Source organism: Bombus bifarius, unplaced genomic scaffold (genome assembly GCF_011952205.1).
Source record: "Bombus bifarius isolate JDL3187 unplaced genomic scaffold, Bbif_JDL3187 scf7180000007977, whole genome shotgun sequence".
NCBI lineage: Eukaryota > Metazoa > Arthropoda > Insecta > Hymenoptera > Apidae > Bombus > Bombus bifarius.
The window spans coordinates 769,952-791,034 of record NW_022884362.1 but is presented as its reverse complement, the minus strand read 5'-3'; the positions used below and the strand labels follow the sequence as shown (position 1 = coordinate 791,034).

At 28.9% G+C, this 21,083-nt stretch overlaps 5 protein-coding genes across 5 annotated transcripts; 2 read left to right on the top strand and 3 right to left on the bottom strand.

Moving 5' to 3' along the window:
* Positions 1-486: 486 nt before the first annotated feature.
* On the top strand, positions 487-6,639 carry LOC117204085 (serine/threonine-protein phosphatase 2A catalytic subunit alpha isoform). The gene is made up of 6 exons (XM_033441123.1): positions 487-779; positions 2,987-3,196; positions 3,314-3,577; positions 3,656-3,828; positions 3,949-4,056; positions 4,164-6,639. The coding sequence occupies exons 1-6, from the start codon at positions 678-680 to the stop codon at positions 4,234-4,236; spliced, it is 930 nt and encodes a 309-aa protein (XP_033297014.1). The 5' UTR covers positions 487-677; the 3' UTR covers positions 4,237-6,639.
* A 1,311-nt stretch (positions 6,640-7,950) lies between these two features.
* LOC117204084 (graves disease carrier protein homolog) lies at positions 7,951-12,428 on the bottom strand. The gene is made up of 7 exons (XM_033441122.1): positions 12,111-12,428; positions 11,757-11,849; positions 11,547-11,680; positions 10,960-11,145; positions 10,354-10,510; positions 9,613-9,754; positions 7,951-9,517 (listed from the first exon to the last, which is right to left on the bottom strand). Exons 1-7 carry the CDS (start codon positions 12,172-12,174, stop codon positions 9,343-9,345), a joined length of 951 nt encoding a protein of 316 aa, XP_033297013.1. The 5' UTR covers positions 12,175-12,428; the 3' UTR covers positions 7,951-9,342.
* A 154-nt stretch (positions 12,429-12,582) lies between these two features.
* LOC117204086 (39S ribosomal protein L15, mitochondrial) lies at positions 12,583-14,391 on the bottom strand. Its single transcript, XM_033441125.1, has 5 exons — positions 14,091-14,391; positions 13,679-13,833; positions 13,313-13,478; positions 13,072-13,231; positions 12,583-13,002 (listed from the first exon to the last, which is right to left on the bottom strand). Exons 1-5 carry the CDS (start codon positions 14,208-14,210, stop codon positions 12,701-12,703), a joined length of 903 nt encoding a protein of 300 aa, XP_033297016.1. The 5' UTR covers positions 14,211-14,391; the 3' UTR covers positions 12,583-12,700.
* A 286-nt stretch (positions 14,392-14,677) lies between these two features.
* On the top strand, positions 14,678-16,638 carry LOC117204083 (guanine nucleotide-binding protein subunit beta-like protein). The gene is made up of 5 exons (XM_033441121.1): positions 14,678-14,954; positions 15,158-15,366; positions 15,652-15,858; positions 16,040-16,150; positions 16,276-16,638. The coding sequence occupies exons 1-5, from the start codon at positions 14,846-14,848 to the stop codon at positions 16,591-16,593; spliced, it is 954 nt and encodes a 317-aa protein (XP_033297012.1). The 5' UTR covers positions 14,678-14,845; the 3' UTR covers positions 16,594-16,638.
* On the bottom strand, positions 16,628-20,139 carry LOC117204088 (NFU1 iron-sulfur cluster scaffold homolog, mitochondrial-like). The gene is made up of 4 exons (XM_033441128.1): positions 19,696-20,139; positions 19,083-19,504; positions 18,364-18,467; positions 16,628-16,914 (listed from the first exon to the last, which is right to left on the bottom strand). Exons 1-4 carry the CDS (start codon positions 19,773-19,775, stop codon positions 16,693-16,695), a joined length of 828 nt encoding a protein of 275 aa, XP_033297019.1. The 5' UTR covers positions 19,776-20,139; the 3' UTR covers positions 16,628-16,692.
* Between the last annotated feature and the right edge of the window lie 944 nt (positions 20,140-21,083).

Sequence of the window (21,083 nt, the reverse complement as noted above, 5' to 3'; positions counted from 1 at the left end):
ATACATACATACATACATACATATTTTGACCTATTCAAAATTATACGATCTATGTATTTTAAGAACTATCATTTTGTATCTTGCATTTAAATAAATTTGACATTTTCGTAAATGTCACGTTGATCGAATTTGGTGAGTTCTCATGTCGACATGGTAACAAAACAAACGTAATATTTACAAAGTGATTAGATGTACGGTGTGAAATGAAATCTTCGGTCAAGCTCTGAAACCATCATATATCTTGTATTAAAATATTTCTTTATCTTCGCCAGATTTTATCCCGCATTTCTACGTTACTGAAATGCTCCGATATTTCCAATAGAAATGTAATCATAGTTGTTAAAACGATGCAGTCACAGTTGCACAGTGTACAATAGCATATATACGACAAAAGTATACTCGACTTCTGATTGGTAAAAGCGAGATAAACGCAGAACGCGATTGGCCGGCATGATAATCTAGGTTATAGCTAGTGAAGCACGCATGAATTTAGTGTGACGTCACCGTCCGTACTCGCAATCGGCCATTTTGTGAGTGTGTGCTGGATCGGGATATTTGTGTTAAGAAGCTTTTCCAGTAAAACCGAATGATTTAGTTTACGGGACGGACTCGCTTTACTTTTATTACATGTGCTAAGAGTGCGGGCTATCCGTAGACTTCATACGTAGATTTGTACGATGGAGGAAAAGGCGTCGTTGAAGGAACTCGATCAGTGGATAGAACAATTAAATAACTGCCAACAACTAACAGAAAGCCAAGTAAAATCTCTGTGCGAGAAGGTACACATACACTTTTCCCTCATCCATAAAAAATTATCACCACGTCGATTCTTTCAGTGTATCTTATTTATTGAGATATCTCTTGTTTGGCTTACAATTAATTTTGTTACGCTGTTTTACGCTCGTTTATTCGTATTCTACTGATCACCACCGACAGCATAATTTGACGTGTCATTACAAATTTCATTGCAATACATTTGAATATGTTTTATATACAGAAATAATATTATCGATAGTGTATTTCGCAATTTCGACAAATTCAGTCTTGATAGATATTATTTAAAATTACGATCAGACGCTCCAAAAACCACCGTGTTCATTGCTATTTGGATTTACACTGCAACTTGTTCAAACCAAGCAAGCTTGCCGAATCAACCCACGATTCTATTTTTACTTCCCGAATGAGATCTCTTGCAGCATGTAAAGAGCACTTTAATTTTCATGTTTCAACGCTCGAAACACCTGTGATATGTCGAAATTATCTTATTTGATTGTATTCGTCTTCGAGATGTTTGTATATGTAATACTTGCTCATGCATAATGCTTAAAAGATGTTTAATCATTATGCTTGGAAACTTTTAATAATAACTGCTTGAAATACGACAATATGTACTGTTATAGACAAGAAAATGTCATATTTATCTGTGTATTTGCAAATTAATATTAATATAGAATATTTATAGATTATAAATTTGCTTCATATGTTATAATAAATAAGTAATTTGCTATAAATGCTTTTCTATATGGAAGAAAATAAAAAGTATAAGTTGTATACTTATACTATCATTTCTTAATCAGCTGTATTATCTAATCTATTATATTATCACTATTGTTCCTAAATATATTTTTACTATCTTTTATGTAAATTATATTAATGTTATTACTAGACTGTGAAATTTTATGCATTTATGGTAAATCTTAAAATGCAATAGTATGCAGAATGCATGTAATATATAAAAATATAAAAAATATCTGAAGCAGTCAATAGTAAAGTATAATTAGTAGGAAAAATAAATCCCTATTTAGGTTTTGCTTTGTTGGCTATTAGCATTAAATATTTGTAGTTTATTAATTCATTGTATTGCTATTCTTGTATTACTAATTTGTTGTATATGTTAATGGAACTTAACAGTAATGTAAAAATTAATTTCTTACTGAAAATTTGCAATATTTTGAAAAGTCTTTGTTTTATTTGTTGTAAATAAACTCTTGTATGTATGTATGTATGTATGTATGTATGTATGTATGTATGTATGTCCGTCCGTCCGCCCGTCTGTCTGCTGTCTGTCTGTCTGTCTGACCGTGTGTGCGTGTGTGTGTGTATGTGTGTGTGTGCGCGCGCGCGTGTGTGCGTGCGTGCGTGAGTGTGTGTTCGAGTGCGCGCGCGTGTGTGTGTCTAACTTTATATAAAAGTATTCAAAATAGAGGACTCATTGTAATATTTGAAATGTAAAACAGATTTTTGTATATTTGGATTCCATCTCTTTAACACATTCGAAGCAAATGACTTACATGCGCATCATCTGAGTTCTAGCAAAGGAACCCGAATGATACATCTATGAGTTTTTAAATGCCTTGGTGTCAATATGTCAATTGCATTCATAAAATTATGAACTTGTATAAATATTTCCAGTTTAGTTATAAATCTGTTATATTAACTCATTGAGAACCATGCAGTGAAATAATATGTAAATGTTATGTAAATGCAACATTATCGCAAAACCCAAATTAAGTAAGTTATTGTTTATAAATTTTAAAAAATCCATTGAAATAATAGGTATATCACAGAATCCCATTGTATGAATTGGAAATACAAAAACAATAATTTTAATAAAATAATATATCATAAAATATTCCAATTTTTTTAATTTCATAAAATTATAGGATCTATATGAAACAAGAAATAGTAATGAAACAGATATTGAACAGATTCTTGAAGTTCCTTTTCATAATTGCAACATGAATTCAGTAAAATTTAGTAATGTAAATTAAAAAAGAAAGGTTGAATGAAATGTTGCATTAACGCAACTTTGACCGTTAATGAGTTAATATTATTGTTATTATAATATTGTAAATGTGGCTGGATAGATAATTATAAATCATTTCTTTTATTTTCTAAATTAACCTATTATGTATTTATATATCTTTATATTGCTTTAACATTTTTAGATAATAAATAATATCAGGGAATTAATATATGTTTGCAGGCAAAAGAAATTTTAGCTAAAGAATCTAACGTACAAGAAGTAAAATGTCCTGTAACGGTATGTGGAGATGTACATGGACAATTCCATGATTTAATGGAATTGTTCAGAATAGGAGGCAAGTCTCCAGATACAAATTACCTTTTTATGGGTGACTATGTAGACCGTGGTTATTATTCTGTTGAAACTGTTACCTTACTTGTTGCGCTCAAGGTAAAATTCTTTTAAACAGATATATATGTAAATTGAATATACAGATATAGAACTGCCTGTTTTCCTTTATATACACTATTTTTCCTTTATAATGTATATAAAATTTTATTTTCATAGGTCAGATATAGAGAAAGAATAACTATTTTAAGAGGTAATCATGAATCAAGGCAAATCACACAGGTGTATGGGTTTTATGACGAATGTTTACGTAAATATGGCAATGCCAATGTATGGAAGTTCTTCACGGATCTATTTGATTATTTACCATTAACTGCTCTGGTAGATGGTCAAATATTTTGTTTACATGGTGGTTTATCACCTTCGATCGATACTTTAGATCATATACGTGCTCTAGACCGTCTTCAAGAAGTACCACACGAAGTCAGTATTTATAGGTGACTTTCTAAATTTGTAAAGGAAGAATGGAAGATATGTAAAATATTATTCATATTACTTTAGGGACCCATGTGTGATCTTTTGTGGTCAGATCCAGATGACAGAGGAGGATGGGGTATTTCTCCTCGAGGAGCAGGGTATACTTTCGGACAAGATATTTCAGAAACTTTTAATCATTCTAATGGCCTGACATTAGTATCACGAGCTCATCAATTAGTTATGGAGGGTTATAATTGGTATATTTATTGGAAATGTTTACTTATGATTTAATTTGTACTGTATTTGTGTATTAATATTATGGTATTATTATTATAAAATTTTGTATCCCATACATATATATATATTTTTCATTACAGGTGTCATGATCGTAATGTTGTAACAATATTCTCAGCTCCCAATTACTGCTATCGTTGTGGAAATCAAGCTGCAATTATGGAATTAGATGACGCTTTAAAATATTCATTGTAAGTATAATGATTTTATATTAAATGAAATAATTGGCGAGCAAAAATATTGATATGAATTATTTTTTATTCATTTTCGTACAATATTTTGCATTTTATCTCTACAGCCTTCAATTTGATCCAGCTCCAAGGCGCGGTGAGCCGCATGTTACTAGGCGGACACCAGATTATTTCTTGTAAACAATCAAAACCCCTGAGTTATCTATTAAGGTAGGGGTACAGAAATGATTCAGGCTTCATAGCAATGCCACTGAACATAATTTATGATAGAACATCAATAAAGTGTGAGGTTGCAGCTATCCTTACACATTACATTATAGTCTCAAGTATTATATCATGACTCTTTGTGGTGTCTTGTTGAGAGATGGCACACAACCGAGTATTTTGCGCGTGTCCCACACCATTCATGTAGACACAACATTAAATGTATACAAATAGAAAAAAAAAACAAACAATAATGTACACACGTACCAATTAAAATTCACGTATCACATTGAGTTCTACAACTTTCATTGTATTGCTTGTATTTTTATTATCAAGAAACGAAACAGAAGAAATGAACATAATAAGTAGTGCGAATAAAAAACTGTGCATGGTATTGTTTGAAACCTTGAAGAAATATTAATTTATTGAAAAACTGTTTATACGAGCAAAATTATTTGTTGCGTGTACTGAATAGAAATAATGTTGTTTAAGGTTTCAAAAAGTGTACCAAAATAATAATAGTTTATATTTAAGAGAGTGTCACATAATTGCTAGTGTGAATGGAGCATGAAATGTTCCACTTGAAGGAAATATACAAAGGGTTGATGCAACAGTAAATTTGGCATATACAAATCGTGCCATATAAACAATTGAATAAATTCTCTAGTGAATTTTATTAATGATTGTAACATAGCATTATACGTATTAATTAACCACAATCGTCGCAGTCAATAATTTTGCTTATAGTATTGACATTGTTTTATTAAGTAAATCAAAATATAATTTGTATAAGCCTTATTTTTATAATTATCTTACAAAATAATTTAGTGCAAGTCCATCAGTCATGTTTATTCCATAGCATTTATTTTATTTTAGTTACGCTCATTGCTGTTTTTATTTTTCAAACCTGCTTGCCTAAATATAATTTTTAAATATTAATATTAAATACAAATGTCGTCGGTTATCTCATGTTTTATAATTTAAGGATTAAGAAAACTTTTGCATCAATCCTGTCAAGACTTCCTAAGTGAAACACACACTTTATACTGAATGAATTCATGCATTCACAATCATTAAATTGAAAGTTAATTGCTTATGAACCTACCGACAACTTTTTTACTAATTAATAGATATAAAATAATGCTTCTGGTAAATAAACATGTGTAATGCAAGTTTAATGAATTTAATGTGTTGTCAAATCATTCATACTCGTCAATACACAAGCATTGTATACATGAGCATTGAATGTATTCACGGAATACATAATTCATAGAATTAAACATGTAATTTGAACATATGCATAATGAAACGATACAGTAGTAACAATAAAGAGAAAAAAAAACGAAAAATGTATAGGTGCACACTATAGCAATTTACTAAGACTGTAAATGTAAAAGAAAATAGCACAGAAAGCATAACATTGTGGATACAGTAACTTTTTCTGCATTAATGCAGGGCTAAGCATTTTTTCATTTTTGTTTTATATATTATATATTACACATATTTTCTGGGTTATAAAAGAAATAAAGGTAAAATTTTCTATATATAGAAAAAAAAATTATGGTATTATATAACAGCAGATGAAGCAGATTGAGTTAATTAAAAGTACGTCTTTTAGTAAAATCAATAATAGTTCTTGGAGCTTGTATAGTTAATTTTGTATTTGCTCTATTTATTTTCTTTTTAAAGTATTTCATATAGGACATAAATTTCAATATCAAATAAACTCTTATATGTTGTTAATTCTTAAAGATTCAATACTTCACAAACATTATTATTTCTTTATTTGTCAAATTTTACTTTAGATAATGTGATAAAAACACTTATTTTTAAGTGTAAAAGTCATAAATCCGGTTATTTCTGTTTCACTTTAATTTTGAATGTCAATATTTTATGTACTTACATGCAGATTTTTACAAAGTGATCATAGAGCTAAGCTAAAAATGAGTATGCTTTTATCAAAAGCTGATTGATCACCGATGCACACGCAGAAATTCAAATTAAAACAAAACGCTTCAAACTTATCTGTTATGTATATAAATTCAGGACAAAATAATCAGTTTATAGCTGTATATAATTATTATATATCACATACAGACTACATTGTATATATCAATTTGAAGTAATATCTTTTACAATATTTTTTGGAACATTTTATATCAATCATAGAAAATACTTCAAGCAATTGCGAGTTATGTGTGTGCACTTGGTTCTTATCTTTCGGCATGCGTCCCTGGTTTTAGACTTTGTGTATTTTGAACAAATTAAGTTACAAATTTTAAACTGGCTTGCTGAAGCAAAGTAAACAGTATGCCTTGAACTGATATTATGTCGTCTCATTATAAACAGAAGCTAGATAAATAAAGAAATGTTATCATATTTAGAGAGTCTTATATCATTTTTACACATTGAACTACTGTAGTGCAAGACATGATATGAGCAAAACTAATTACTGGTCATAAGACTAATACATAAATAATAATTATTCGCATGTATTTTAACATATAAAAACTTTAAAAGTAAATTTCTATAGAAATAGGTAAATTTTTATGATTAAAGTCATATTTATAAATTACATAAACCTAGTGATATCTTAAGTACATGTACAAAAAACCATTTATTACAAGACACTCAATTGAAAAATAAATATTTCAAATTGAACCAGCAATAAGCAAAATTATTTATTAAAGTGCATAGTTTACTAACTAAAAATATTCAAATGTATTACTGATAATGGGACATTAAGTTTAAAGTATGACAAATTGCTATACAGAGCGTTCTGAAATTAATTAGCATATAATTCGTACAGTGTATTCAGGAAATTAAATAAATAAAAAGGATTCATACATAAATCTATATTCATAATTGTTTTCTTAATACACTACATGCCCTGTTTTGAAGAAAGTTTTATCAAGATATTTAATCAAAAGAAAACAATATTTGTAGTGATTTCCAGATATTTTAATTACACTTTATACATATCTACTTAATTTGAACAGTGTAACAAAAGACATTTTTTCTTGTTTTAAGATAATTTTTGATGAAGCATGTTAAAAAGTTATGACATAAAAATTGATTGGATAAAATTGTATAATAACACATCACTGTAGAATTATTAATTGATAAATTAGTCAACAATGATAGTCATTGTTATCAATTAATATTCATGTAAAATTAATTTATCAAACAAAGAAATATTAAAAATTTTACACGAACTTTCTTATCTTCTTAATTTCTTGAATATATTGTATTGTTTTAGCATCAAAATTTGGAAACATCTTATGTTTTTTTTGCACATTACTAATTAATTTAAATTACAATTCTTATAATTTTTAAAATAATTTATTCTGTCCTCACTCATAATTAAGAAGGAATTAATTAAGAGGTATAAATTGAAGGCTGTAGTTTCAAAAAAGATAATTTATTTATAAATTCGAAATTACAATTATCATTTTGTTCTTTAATTATCATTACATGTATCCTTTACATTAATAACCATTTATTATGGTTTATGGTAAATTTACTATTTACTATGAATAAAAATATACTATTATATAACGTTCTTTGGTCTACAATTTTTAAACATGGTAACATTGTACAAAAAGTGTTATTAAAATTTTTATTAATATTGTATATATAAGATATTACTAATTATATGAAATATAATGCAATCTTTTTTTCATGTAATCAAAACAGTCATTTGCAAAACGAATATGAAAATAATAATTACATATAAACAAAAAAATAGTTTTTCACATATAATGTATCCTTGTTATAACCACTGCTCATCGTCATAGTATCAGAAAACGGTGACACTTTGATATTATCACCACGACATTAGGGTAATTAGTATCAGTTTTGTATCAGCAGTAGTTATCACTGTGATATCAAAGAATAATATCAATTGTACGTAAGCAACCACTGCTTATATATATGCGTGTGCGTGTTTCTACAGGGCGAATCACCTAACGTGATCATCTGGAAATCTTGCTTGTTTTTGATAATGTTTCAAGTACAAGTTGAATGGTTTCGAGAAGACATAATCTGACATTAGCTTTTTCGTAGGCGAACACATAAAGAACATATGAAGGTCACTGATATTTTTTTAAATGAAATGATATATTTTTTATAACATTAGCTGATTCATATGGGCATTCTCTACAAAAAAGTATTAATCGATTTATGTGTACTGAAAAACCATTGGTTTAAGAAATATTATAACTTTAATTTGTCAAATTTAACGTACGAAAGATGGAGGTAACATAAGCTCAAGAATGTCGTGTTTTTCCTTAACCTCTATATCTAAATTTGATAAAATTAAAGGACGATTTAGACTAGCGATCACGGTACGATCCAATCATGTCATATCAGGCGCCTGTCAAAATCGCTAGCACGTAATTCAGTACGAGCATTTACAATAGACAGGCAGTTCAGTGAAATAAAATAAGATGCTCTTGATTGGTGACCTGACCTGGCGTAATCTGATCTTATTGCGATTGCTAATTTGAATCAAGCTTGCAGTTAGAATATCTGTTATGCTAATATTTTTTCGGTATAAATAGGTTAATACTTTATTAATGCTTTATAGATTAATAATTTTTTGTACAGAATATTTAGCTAAGTTGGCTAATGTAATAGAAAAATATATGATTTCGTTAAAAAAAAAAGTGACCTTCATATGTCTTCTACGCGGTCACTTACGAAAAGCTAATCATATCAAATTATGTCCCCTTCGAAACCATCTAACTTGTAGCTGGAACATTTTTTATGTTTTAACTAAAAACAAGTGAAATATTTCAGGTGGTCACGTTAGTTGGTCCACCCTAAATATTTATTCTATGTATGTATACTTCGCAAATATTTTCCATATATTTCACATATTCGTGGCATATCATACTTGCATAAATTTATCACATACAGATAATAAATTAGATTGAAAGAATCACCTCTATGTTACAAAGTAAAAATCAAACAATATTTTTGTCCCAGTAATTGTAGAAAAATATTAATATTGATTGCGTTTTACCACTAATAGAAATATAAGAACTGAGACATCACAAATACGTGTTCTGATTAAATAAATTAGAATTTTAGTCCAGTGTCTAAATGTAGTATTTGTTTCATGATCTCGTATGTTGTAAAACTAACTGATACCATAGGAATAGCTCGTAGATAATTAATACTCATTCCACGATACAGACCTCTAGCAATACCATTTTCTTCATATATCGTTTTTATAGTCTGTGACATGCTAGAACTAAAAGTGAATTATAATTAAATGTTGTGTAATAAACCATTAAAGAATTAAATATCCTCTTTTATATTCACATTATAACAGTGGTAGACTCTTACTTGCATTTGTGAGCATTATGATCCATCATACCTAGTTGCATCCGTCTTCTAGTAACATCTAATGGATAAGAAAAACTTTGAGCAACAGCACCAGCAATACCTCCACACAATAATCTTGCTGGTATCGTTAAAACTAGACCACCTATAGTTACATTAACATATAATTTTTATCAAGTATTAAAGACAATTACACAAGTCGGAATTATGCATTTTATAAAATTTAGTTACAATTTTGTATGATAGATCATCTTATTTGTCGAAAAATGTATAAAGAATTCTTAACACTGGGGATCGAAGACGCGAATTCGCGTCTTTCATAGTTCATGCAGTATCCTATAAAAACTTTAACTGCTGTTAAATAAAAAAAAAGCAATGGATGCTATAAACGAAATGTTATGAAATTGTTTTTACATCAAATGCTTGAATAATACGAAACCGTTCTCAATATATCAGATATAATATTGGTCGCTTTGAATCTTTTTCAGTCGCTCCAAAGACACCCGAGAATTCAGGCTATATGCTTGTCAGAGTAGCTGGTCCCCAGAGTATTAAGTATTTGTATGCTTATATTAATTAAAATATTTTCCAAAAGTATTTTTAGAAAATTGTTAAATTTAACTAAAGACCAAATATCTCTTCTATTTTTACATAACTCTTACCGAAAAATATTAATTTATATATTATTATTGAAAGTAAAATTTCTGTTTCAATAAATCTATACAAATTTTAAATTAGTCATACCAGTATTTCTGTCATATTTTTCACAAAAATAATTTGGTGCATGTTTCATGCATAAATATTTAAGTTTTTCAAATGAATAAAATGAAAATCCTGCATATGGAATCATGCCAATAATAGTTGGCCAAAACCCTCTGTACAATGCTCGAATACCACCTTCCTGAAAGATTCAATGATATAATATTGTTATTAATAAGAAATCAATCATTAAAAAAATAGTATTTTATGTAAATTTACTTTCTTTTGTTTTTGGAGTTATTATTTAAAAAATGTTCTTTTCAAATGAATATGTGGTAATAATATATGAACCAATTCACAATTCAAAAAGCTCTAAACTTTGCACTCTATATTTTAATTGATATGCTAACTTTCTTGCTGCTACTTCCTATTCATATAAATTACATATATATTTATAATGCAGCTGTTCCTTATATGTTTTTGTGCATTTCAACAAAAGCTTAATTACATGAGATCAGAATAAGTAATTTCAAATGTAGATTAGTCACATCTTTTTATGCAAATGTGTTAATATATATTATGACAGTAATATTATCTTTCAATCTCAAAACTTAAAGTCTTTTAATAACATTTAATGAAATATGAACTCACTTTTTTAAAAATTGTGATACCCGCATGTACAATCCCTACATAAATATGTTCTCCGGCAACTTGAAAAGCAAGCCTGGCTCTAATCACGTCAAGTGGATATGTTAATGTAACTGCGGTAACACCAGCAGCAGATCCAGCCAAAAACTTATCTATATGAGTATGCGTTCCAAATAAGTCACCTAAATACTGGTAGAAATAAAAAACTGGCTTAATTTACTTATAATTTCAATCATATATACTTAATTTTTTTAACAAGAATGTTGTATTTATTTCCCCTCATTAAAGCTGTATGTCTATCTTATATTTGTATAGATAAATTATTAAACATTTTCAGAAGATAGGTAAATTATTAAATATTTTACATATGTGTATTTATATGTGTATTTATATGAGTATATATGCAATATATTCACTTGCATACATAAGTCCAAAAATGAATCTAAATTGTAAAAGCTCACCTTTAAATTATGAGCATGTCTTTATATTAATAACGGTTACTTCGCTCTGTGGAACCACTTTACACAGAAAAAATTGACATTATTTTTTTAATTGTTTCAATACAAAAGGTCGCATTTACTAATAATTACCTTTTTATATAATTCGAATGTAGTAAATTGTGTTGCTGCATATGGAAATATTCTAATCATTTGAGCATAATTTCCTTTGTAAAGAGCAATAAATCGTTCACGTTGAATTATTTCTTTCAATCCGGAAAGGACACCTATGTAGTAGAAGAAGTTAATGCTTCGATTGTATTGTTTCTAAATATTTTTTCTTTACAAAGTTGCATTCTTTACCTAAGTGTTTATAATGTTTATTATGTGCTTGCAATAATATTTTTATCCTATCTAGTGGAGCTACTGTTGTTTTTGAACACATTCCAGCTACCCCTGTAAAATGTTTATTACTAATAAAACAATCTTTATTTATTATCAAGCAATTTATGTAATAATACTGCAAATTCTTTGAAACAGATTACTACCTTTCCTTAATAATAATAATGACACAAATATTGTCATAAATATGAAATTGTTCTACTATGGTTGATAATAAATGATTCACATAATATTTCTCTCTAAACGAATAATAATTAAATGAAAATGCGTTATTATTATTTAGCGACGTTTTATTGGAAGAAATGTTTAACTCACCGCCGGCAATTAAACTTTTTAGTAAAAATCCATAATCTTTCTCGGACTCAACGCGGAATGCCATTTTTGAATTGTTAATGCAGGATGTACCCAAATATTATATTGGGAGAAGTGGATCGAAACACAGCCATGGAAAATTACTGATTCCATTCCACTTCACTGCACAGATAATACTCCATTGCTTGATAACGGGATCATTGGTTTTTACTTACTTTTTCTTATTCGTATTAAAAGTGCTGTATATTTAGGTTATGTTTTCTAGTAATATTTATTATCTATAATTATGAAATACTATTAAAAAAATAAATTAAGAAAGCAAATTATGTATGAAAAATACAAAACAAAATCTATCAAAACAACTTTGTATTTGTTTTAATTAAAAAAATCTTTTATTTAAGATTATTTTAATATATTATAATTTATTCAAGCCTGCAGAAAAGTGTGTATGTGTAATTAATTTATCTACGACAGATTAAAATTTGATTCTTTTATTCTACAATAAAGGCATCAACTTGTTTAGTTTCACACAGTTTCTTTTTTACATGTTATTTATTTATTTATTTATTAAATATGTTCTAGAAAGAAATAATTCAACTTGTATAGAATTCCTTAAGATAATCAGCTTTAGGTTTCAGAATTGCTTTATCTTTAAGACTCACAACCCAACCAGGTTCAAGACCATAAAATAATTGTCTAGGATCTTTACGCTGCACAAGCATTTTGTAATTAGGATCATCTTCAATTTTTGGTAGCTCGTAACCATATTTCTGAGATAAAACCAAACGTTCACGAGAAATTTCTTCAGGATTTGCTAAATATCCCCTCGTTTCTGCACTCATATAATATTCTAAACAATCTGTCGGAGGTAATAGTCTGCGTGGTATTGGTTCTCCTAAATAGTAAGCATGTTTTAAATATAATATTATCAAGCATTTAATTCTAATATGCTTTAAAAATTTACCAGTAGTAAAAAATTTATCAACATCCTTTATTGCATGTAAACAGCGAGTATCGTAATACGCAGTAGTAATAGTACCACCATTTCTTTCAATTGCTGCAATTACTGGTTCACTGGCCCATTGGACTTCTATATTGACTTTTGCTTTGAAGTTATCGGCTCCCTAAGACATGATTTTAAGCAATTTCTGTTTCGGAAAAACATAATATTTAATGTTCCTATATAAAAATATTAATTTAAATACCTCATCTGTAAGATGAACACCTGCATGTTTCCATTCTACTTTAAGATCATATAGTCCTGTGTTGATTATAGATACAAGATCAATAGGTTTAGATGAATCTACTCTGTTTGTATCAATATATAGTTGCAATTGTTGCAGAGATAAAGGAGGATACTCTCTTCTTAAACTATAAACATATATAAAGCAAAATGATATTATATAATACACAATGCCAATTTTCAACTTATTTTTAAACTAATATAAAAGTTTCAAAATTTTAAATAAAAAATTCAAGTATATGTTATAATTAAAATATAGTTTTCTAATATATACATTAATATTGTTACATTCCATATATAAAATTTATATAGAAATTAAACAACTCACTGGTGTCCTTTATAATATGGTTCACGACTAAATCTAAGATAAAATGGGTTATTTCCAGTTTCATATCCAGTTCGCATAAAATTCTGTCTTTGACCTGATCCCTTATTACCTGCTCCGTGCTTATTTCCACCATGTTGACCTCGACCACGTTTTGACTGTTAGAAATACACATTTTTTTAAAATAATTCTCAAATGAAATTTTTATATATTTATAAAAAATTATCATGTCACATATACATTATATTGATCCAAACAATATTATTTAAACTAAAATATAAGACATAAAAATGAAAGATAAAAATTTGAAAATATTGACAAAAATAATATATTTTTTATTCAAACATTCATATGAAGCTTAATTACAAGCATATTGAAATATAAACATACAATATAGTTTTAGAATAATACTAACAGGTTTATTTGCACCAGGATTATTTCGAATGTTATTTAAAGCTAGTCTAGGTAATGTTCGCAACATTGACAGTGCTAAATCTCTTCCTTGTTTACTGGCCATTATTTCGGAAAGTTTCATTACGTTGTTTCAACTTTCATATACCTTTATACAACAATAATATTTATTAAATGTATGACCATTTCTTTATTCCTAATTTTCTCGCACATCAAAGAACATAACCTCAATATCAAAATCAACACATATCACGGTAGTACGATCATTTAAACGTTTATAGTCTGCTTAACAAGACGAGGTAGTGAACATTAAAAAAATTTGATTACTGCAGCTGCATCGATTGGTTGAGCGAGAAACTCGAGCGAGTATCAGTATCGTATTTCTGAATAGACCAATAAAGGAGCGTTCAGACGATCAATATATATTTTTAATACAATATTGAAAACCTTAAATATTGACAATAACATTAATCGTCTAAAGAGTCTCTTACGTATGATAATGTTGAAAACCTTAAATTGACAATAATATTTATCGTCTGAATGCTCCTTTAGACCTTGAGTGGCATACTTAGAATATAGCTTTAGGTTTACATTTTAAGCATGTGAGTTGCATATCTACAAAATATATAAATTGTGACAATATACACATTCGAAAAGAGGAGGGTTGTCGTTCTTTTCGTTCGACGCTTTGTTGAATGTGGGTCGTAGATCGGAATCTATTTCAATCCATAACGTAAGATATCTTAAAATAATCAAAAAATGACTGAAACTCTTCAATTAAGAGGGACACTTCGGGGACACAATGGATGGGTTACCCAAATCGCGACAAATCCAAAATATCCGGATATGATACTGTCTTCTTCACGTGGTAAGTAGCCACGTAGCGGTTTACACGTTGTCTAGCATTATTACAACTATTTATTTGCATTTCTATTATATATATATATATGTTCATCTACATTCGTACAGCTTCTCAAAGTATTTTATCCATTTATATTTTGTTAATTTCAAGGGAGCAGGTAATTTAACATACGCAAAATATGTGTAAAAATTTATGCATTTTGTTTGTAGATAAAACTTTAATCGTATGGAAGCTGACACGTGACGAAGCCAATTATGGTATTCCTCAGAAGCGTTTGTATGGTCACTCTCACTTTATTAGTGATGTAGTGTTATCGTCAGATGGTAATTATGCTCTATCTGGTTCATGGGACAAAACTCTTCGACTTTGGGACTTGGCCGCAGGTCGTACGACACGACGATTCGAGGACCATACCAAGGTGTGAAATTTTCCTTCTGATCTATGGTCGTCGCTCTTCACGAGATACATGGAAGCTTTTTTTTTTCAATTTTTTTTTTATATTGAATGCCATTGGCAGAAGATGTAACTACGTGAGTCTCTGGGAAATATACTGAAGCTTTTTTTTATATATTTTTTTATATTTAATAAATAGAAGAGGTGGGCAATTAAGTATATAGTATTGTAAGTACTGACCACATTTGATACACAAATTTATGTTGCCAGCAAGTAATCAATTGTATAAATTAAATAACTGTGTTAACAGGATGTTTTAAGCGTCGCCTTCTCCGTGGACAATCGTCAAATTGTTTCTGGTTCTCGAGACAAGACAATTAAACTGTGGAATACTTTGGCTGAGTGCAAGTATACTATTCAAGATGATGGACATACGGACTGGGTTAGCTGTGTACGTTTCTCTCCAAATCATTCCAATCCCATCATTGTTTCTGCAGGCTGGGACAAATTGGTCAAGGTATGTTAAAGCTATATAAAATACTAATATTTATTTTAATCATAATAACATGATGTATATACTTTTATTGAACATGATATTTGTGAGTGTAAGCGGATATGGGACTGATTTTCGAAGTTGTAAACTATTTAATAAAGTGTTGATTATTTTTGTTTTTCACTAGTTGTATAATAATTTGCAGGTATGGAACTTAACAAATTGTAGACTGAAGATCAATCACAGTGGACACACTGGATATCTTAATACAGTTACTGTCTCCCCTGATGGATCGCTTTGTGCTTCAGGCGGCAAGGTATATATTAGAAAAATATAAGTAATGTCATCATAGTATGATGCATATTCTTGCAAAATGTTTAAACTTCTAGTTATATAAGAATCTTTTTAGATATCGGTTAAAAATTGTTCTTTTATTTGCAGGACTGTAAGGCTATGTTATGGGATCTGAATGACGGAAAACATCTCCACACCTTAGATCATAACGACATTATCACAGCTTTGTGCTTCAGCCCTAATCGTTACTGGCTGTGCGCTGCATTTGGACCTTGGATCAAGATATGGGATCTTGAAACCAAAGAAATGGTTGAAGAATTAAAACCAGAGGTAGTGTCTGCAACGAGTAAAGCAGAGCCACCTCATTGTCTATCTTTAGCGTGGTCTACTGATGGACAAACCCTTTTTGCCGGCTACTCAGACAATACTATCCGTGTTTGGCAAGTTTCTGTATCTAGCCGTTAAAGACTTTAGACTGGAATAAAATAAAAGCAGAAAAAAAAGGAACAAGTGTTTAATTTATTTATACATATACAATGCTCTTACAAAACAATGATTAAAAGTCTACTTTTCACTAGGTTTAGAGTTTTTAATCTTTTCTTCAAACTTCTCAAATTCTTTTTTTGCGATTTGATCAGTTTCATCCTCCACCTGCACTACTCCAAGCACTTCTGGAATATAAAATTGCATCATATTTTGAACTCCATTTTTTAAAGTGATCACGGAACTTGGACAGCTTGTGCAGGAACCTTGCATTTTCAATTTCACTATGCCTTCTTCGAAGCCCTATAACCAGATATAATACCAGAGATATAGCCAGTTTCACAATTCATAATTTCTTTATTCCCTATAATTAAAAGCTGCTTAAAAAGGAGTGAACTAAAGTTACTATTGCAGATTTATATCATATTATATTTATATTATAAATATAAAAATTTGTTCTAAAATACAAATTATTGTTATTTTATACTTTCAAATTACTTTACAAAATGATGTAATTTTACGTTCATGAACATCAGGTACTTACGTAGTTCTATGCCAGGACAGCTAACTTTAACTTATGAAAAGATATAATTTTAACAATAGCTGTATATAAATGTGTCATATCTTTTAATTTAGAAATGAAATTGAATCTCTTTTTAATTTATAGAGATCATTTCATATGGATTGTGAAGTATTTTATAGTTAAAATGTACAAAAAAGTTAAAAATTGTTAAAAATCTAATTTTATATTTATATCAGATATCACAACTATTGTAAGACAAATTTTAACAGTTATGATATAACAGTTAATACTCTTAACTAAAAATTCTTAATTACCGGTAATCATTATCGATGACGGAAATTTTATTTTGGTTATGAATAATCATTATCAATGATGGACATTTAATTTTGGTTACAAGTAACCAATATAAATGACCGAAATCTTTTTTGGTTACCGATAGCCATTATCGCTGGCAAAACCTTTTTCTGCTTACATTCGGCTATTGTTAATTATTATTAACATGATTGATAACTCGAACATATTCATTGACAATATAAAAATAACTGATTATAGAATTTATATATTTTATTAAACAAAAGAAAAGGTATGAAAATATATGGAACAAAGAAGAGAATAAAAAATATTGTAACACAATATTAATACAAGTGATAGTAAAAATATTGTACTATAATATTGTATTACAATAGTTTTTATTCTATTTTTTGTTTCATTTATTTCCATACTGTATTTTGTTTGCCTAATAAAATATATAAATCTTATAATTAAGCTCTTTTATATTGTCAATGAATACTAATTATCAACAGTGTTAATAACAATTGACAATAGTAGAATGTAACTAGAAAATATTTTTTTCGTCGATATTGGTTAGCAGTAAGTAAAAAGATTTTTCGTCGCGATTAATGATTATCGATAAACAAAATAAAATTCCGGGAATCGATAATTATTGATAATCGAAAAATGTCCAGTCATATGTATTGGTTACTGGCAAACGAAGTTAATTTCCTTCACCGATAATGGATACTGATAATCAAAATAAATTTTAATCATTTAATTTTTTAAGAAATTACTTTGAGATTTATTGATAACTGGCCTCCATTTAAATAAAGATTAATTTCTATGACTTTTTTCCAAGAAATGTTTAAAATAATTATTATTTTCGACTCCTGATTTATATTTATCGTTTTTCATATATTCACTATTCAACAAAATAGGAATAAATTATTACACACCATAAATACAATATCACCTCCATCTTCCTGTACTGTCGGTCGTATTCGAGTATCCAATAATTCTTTTATCATTTGTACTATTTCACTATCATCCTCACTAATTTCTATAATAAATAAAGTATTGTTAATCATATAGAAATATTTTTGTTTTTCAACATACAGTATGTCTGTCTTAAATATCTACACGTGATTAGTTTTGTAAATATCAGGAAGGAGAAAAAATGTTTCAGATAAAAGTTGTTTGACTTTATGACGGTAATTTTGTGAGATATTTCAGGCAAATTTATAATCCATCTATTCCAAAACATGTCTGTTTCAATTAAATCTTTTCTTTTATAACTATGTATTATCTTCAGGTCACTTGAAAATAATATTTTGAGTTTGTCTGCGCCTGTTCTTTCATTACATTTGAACAAAAATGTTTGGTCTTTTAGTTATAAAATAAAGAATGATCTCTAAGTAAGCTTACAAAATTTAAAGAGAAAGTGTTTGATATATATTACCATATTAAAGCAATAAAAAAATCTGTTTATACGTTACATTTATATACCAATTATTTAGAAAATGTTTCAAATGAAAGTTATTAATTAACACTCTGTATACATACCACTAAATTGAGCAATATATAAAATATCTATTAAGTTACAAATATATAGATTATTTAGTCACACTATATAAACGATTTTGTATGAAAATTGACAAATAAAAAGGAATCTCACGGGTATCTGTTGCAGGCTGTTCATCGGTTAATATAGGTAAGCCAGTTGCAAAAAAATCCATTATGACAGCAAATATTTCTGGTTTCAATAATTTCCACTCAACATCTTCATCAGCTTTTGATATTGTAATAAAATCAGGACCAAAAAATACAGACTTTACACCATCAATACGGAATAACATTTTTGCAAGCGGTGAACAATATGCATCTGTAGCATTAGGAAAATCCTTAGTTTGACCTGTTTCTAACACTTTAACTCCAGGTATAAATTTTAAACTATTTGGATTTGGTGTGTCTTGAGTTTGTATAAACATTGTACGATTTTGTATAATATTAAATGGTTTTTTAACAGGAGGTAGATTTGATCTTAATACAACATTATTGTATTTTGTATATATACATGCAACACAATCTTTAAAAATTCTGCAACATTAACAATAAATAATTTAATATGTAATAATATATCACATAAATAATCTTATATTATAAATAGTAAAACAAATTAATAAATAATGTAATTGCGCAAGTCATTAAAGTTTTTATATTTATATTTATTTATTTGTCATTTATATTTTAAATTTTTCACAAATTAAGAATAAAGTTTGATGGCTTACTTCGAATATTGATATGTTGTTGAAGACGTACGTAATAATTGTCGACTAATAGGTAACGTGTTTCTTAAAATTTTATCCATTATTGTTTCGTTAATTACTTTTAATTATAGAGATCTGCGGTTAGTTTCTATCATTATTTCTTGTCTTCGTGCTTGCTTTCGCTTATTAATGTATGGATTATTTTTATTGTTTGCGCAATTTCACGTTATTATTGTACATATTAACAGATGTGGCGCCAACAATCGACAATATTTTATTAATGTTCATATACAATTTTTAAGTGACAACTAGGTCTTTTAATGCTTTAAGGTTATGTAAATCTAATAACAAATACAGTACAAATCATTGTATACAATACAAGGCTGGCCACGATCATATAAACAAGTCTCGACATTCGCTAAGGGGAACCATCCGAAAGTTGAGTCGTGTCTAATCGTAAAAAATCAACATGGAATTATCTCTGTCTGAGACATTTATAACATGTCACGCATGCGCAGAACTATAACCTTCTTGTCTTCCATGTTGATTTTTCACAACTGAATACGACTCGGATTTGGAATCGAACTGGAACTCTCGAACTGGATCGTGGAGCTGGCAATTCGTCGAATTATTTGCTAGTGGGCGATGTCTTCTTCCCCCATTTCCATTTTGAGTGTTGCGTTCGTGCCGGTTAATAATGTTCTAGTCTAATAATATCCCTAATTTAATAATGTCCTTTGGATGGCACGAGCTGTCCCAGTTTAGAAAGTAAAGTTTGCGGAAAAAGACAAACGCCTTAAAACACTAAAGTATTAAACTCCGGAGTGCGCGGAATAAGGCGTGGACTTCTATCGAAAATAAGTAAGAATTGAAATCATCGCTATCTGATGAGAAGGGTCCTTTTTCCTTCGCAGTTCTCGCTTAAGAGGACTATAAAGTTTATATAAGTTTATATAGGTATAAAGTGTATATCAATGTTTTTATGGGTGTCTTTATTATTATTATTAAGTCAAAAGCTAAAAGCTGCTAAACGTGATTCAAATATTTAAGCTTTCGTCGAACTGACACAAAGATAGACGGCCCGCTCGCTCGTGCTGATACATAAGTCTGTAGCTGATAACCGAATCGAGTTTCGGTATTCCGAAACTTCGAAACTTTCTGAAGTCCGAGCAATACGGGTATATCGAAATCCCGCGCGAACCTGTTCGAACTTCTCCCGATCCGTTCCGATCTTTGACATACACGTACGTACCCACACACCTCAAACAAACTTTTTTCTCTTCGCGCTCAATCATGCATCGCGACACACAGTTAGGATTGTCTGGAATTCCGCTAAACTTCTGTAAATAGTTAACAGATTAGAAACTGGTTTCTTTTTTTTTTTTACACATAGTTGGTACCCGTCTTTG

Coding starts and splice junctions, on each gene's coding strand:
- LOC117204085 (XM_033441123.1), top strand. CDS start 678: ATGGAGGAAAAGGCGTCGTTGAAGGAACTCGATCAGTGGATAGAACAA. Junction 780..2,986: donor TAAAATCTCTGTGCGAGAAG/GTACACATACAC, acceptor ATATGTTTGCAG/GCAAAAGAAATTTTAGCTAA. Junction 3,578..3,655: donor TTCAAGAAGTACCACACGAA/GTCAGTATTTAT, acceptor ATATTACTTTAG/GGACCCATGTGTGATCTTTT.
- LOC117204084 (XM_033441122.1), bottom strand. CDS start 12,174: ATGGCATTCCGCGTTGAGTCCGAGAAAGATTATGGATTTTTACTAAAA. Junction 10,511..10,959: donor GTATCACAATTTTTAAAAAA/GTGAGTTCATAT, acceptor TGAATCTTTCAG/GAAGGTGGTATTCGAGCATT. Junction 9,518..9,612: donor CATAATGCTCACAAATGCAA/GTAAGAGTCTAC, acceptor ATTCACTTTTAG/TTCTAGCATGTCACAGACTA.
- LOC117204086 (XM_033441125.1), bottom strand. CDS start 14,210: ATGAAACTTTCCGAAATAATGGCCAGTAAACAAGGAAGAGATTTAGCA. Junction 13,232..13,312: donor GTGTTCATCTTACAGATGAG/GTATTTAAATTA, acceptor ATCATGTCTTAG/GGAGCCGATAACTTCAAAGC. Junction 13,003..13,071: donor TGATAAATTTTTTACTACTG/GTAAATTTTTAA, acceptor CTTACTATTTAG/GAGAACCAATACCACGCAGA.
- LOC117204083 (XM_033441121.1), top strand. CDS start 14,846: ATGACTGAAACTCTTCAATTAAGAGGGACACTTCGGGGACACAATGGA. Junction 14,955..15,157: donor GATACTGTCTTCTTCACGTG/GTAAGTAGCCAC, acceptor TTTTGTTTGTAG/ATAAAACTTTAATCGTATGG. Junction 15,367..15,651: donor GATTCGAGGACCATACCAAG/GTGTGAAATTTT, acceptor CTGTGTTAACAG/GATGTTTTAAGCGTCGCCTT.
- LOC117204088 (XM_033441128.1), bottom strand. CDS start 19,775: ATGGATAAAATTTTAAGAAACACGTTACCTATTAGTCGACAATTATTA. Junction 19,505..19,695: donor ACAACATATCAATATTCGAA/GTAAGCCATCAA, acceptor TTAATGTTGCAG/AATTTTTAAAGATTGTGTTG. Junction 16,915..18,363: donor GAGGTGATATTGTATTTATG/GTGTGTAATAAT, acceptor ATCTGGTTATAG/GGCTTCGAAGAAGGCATAGT.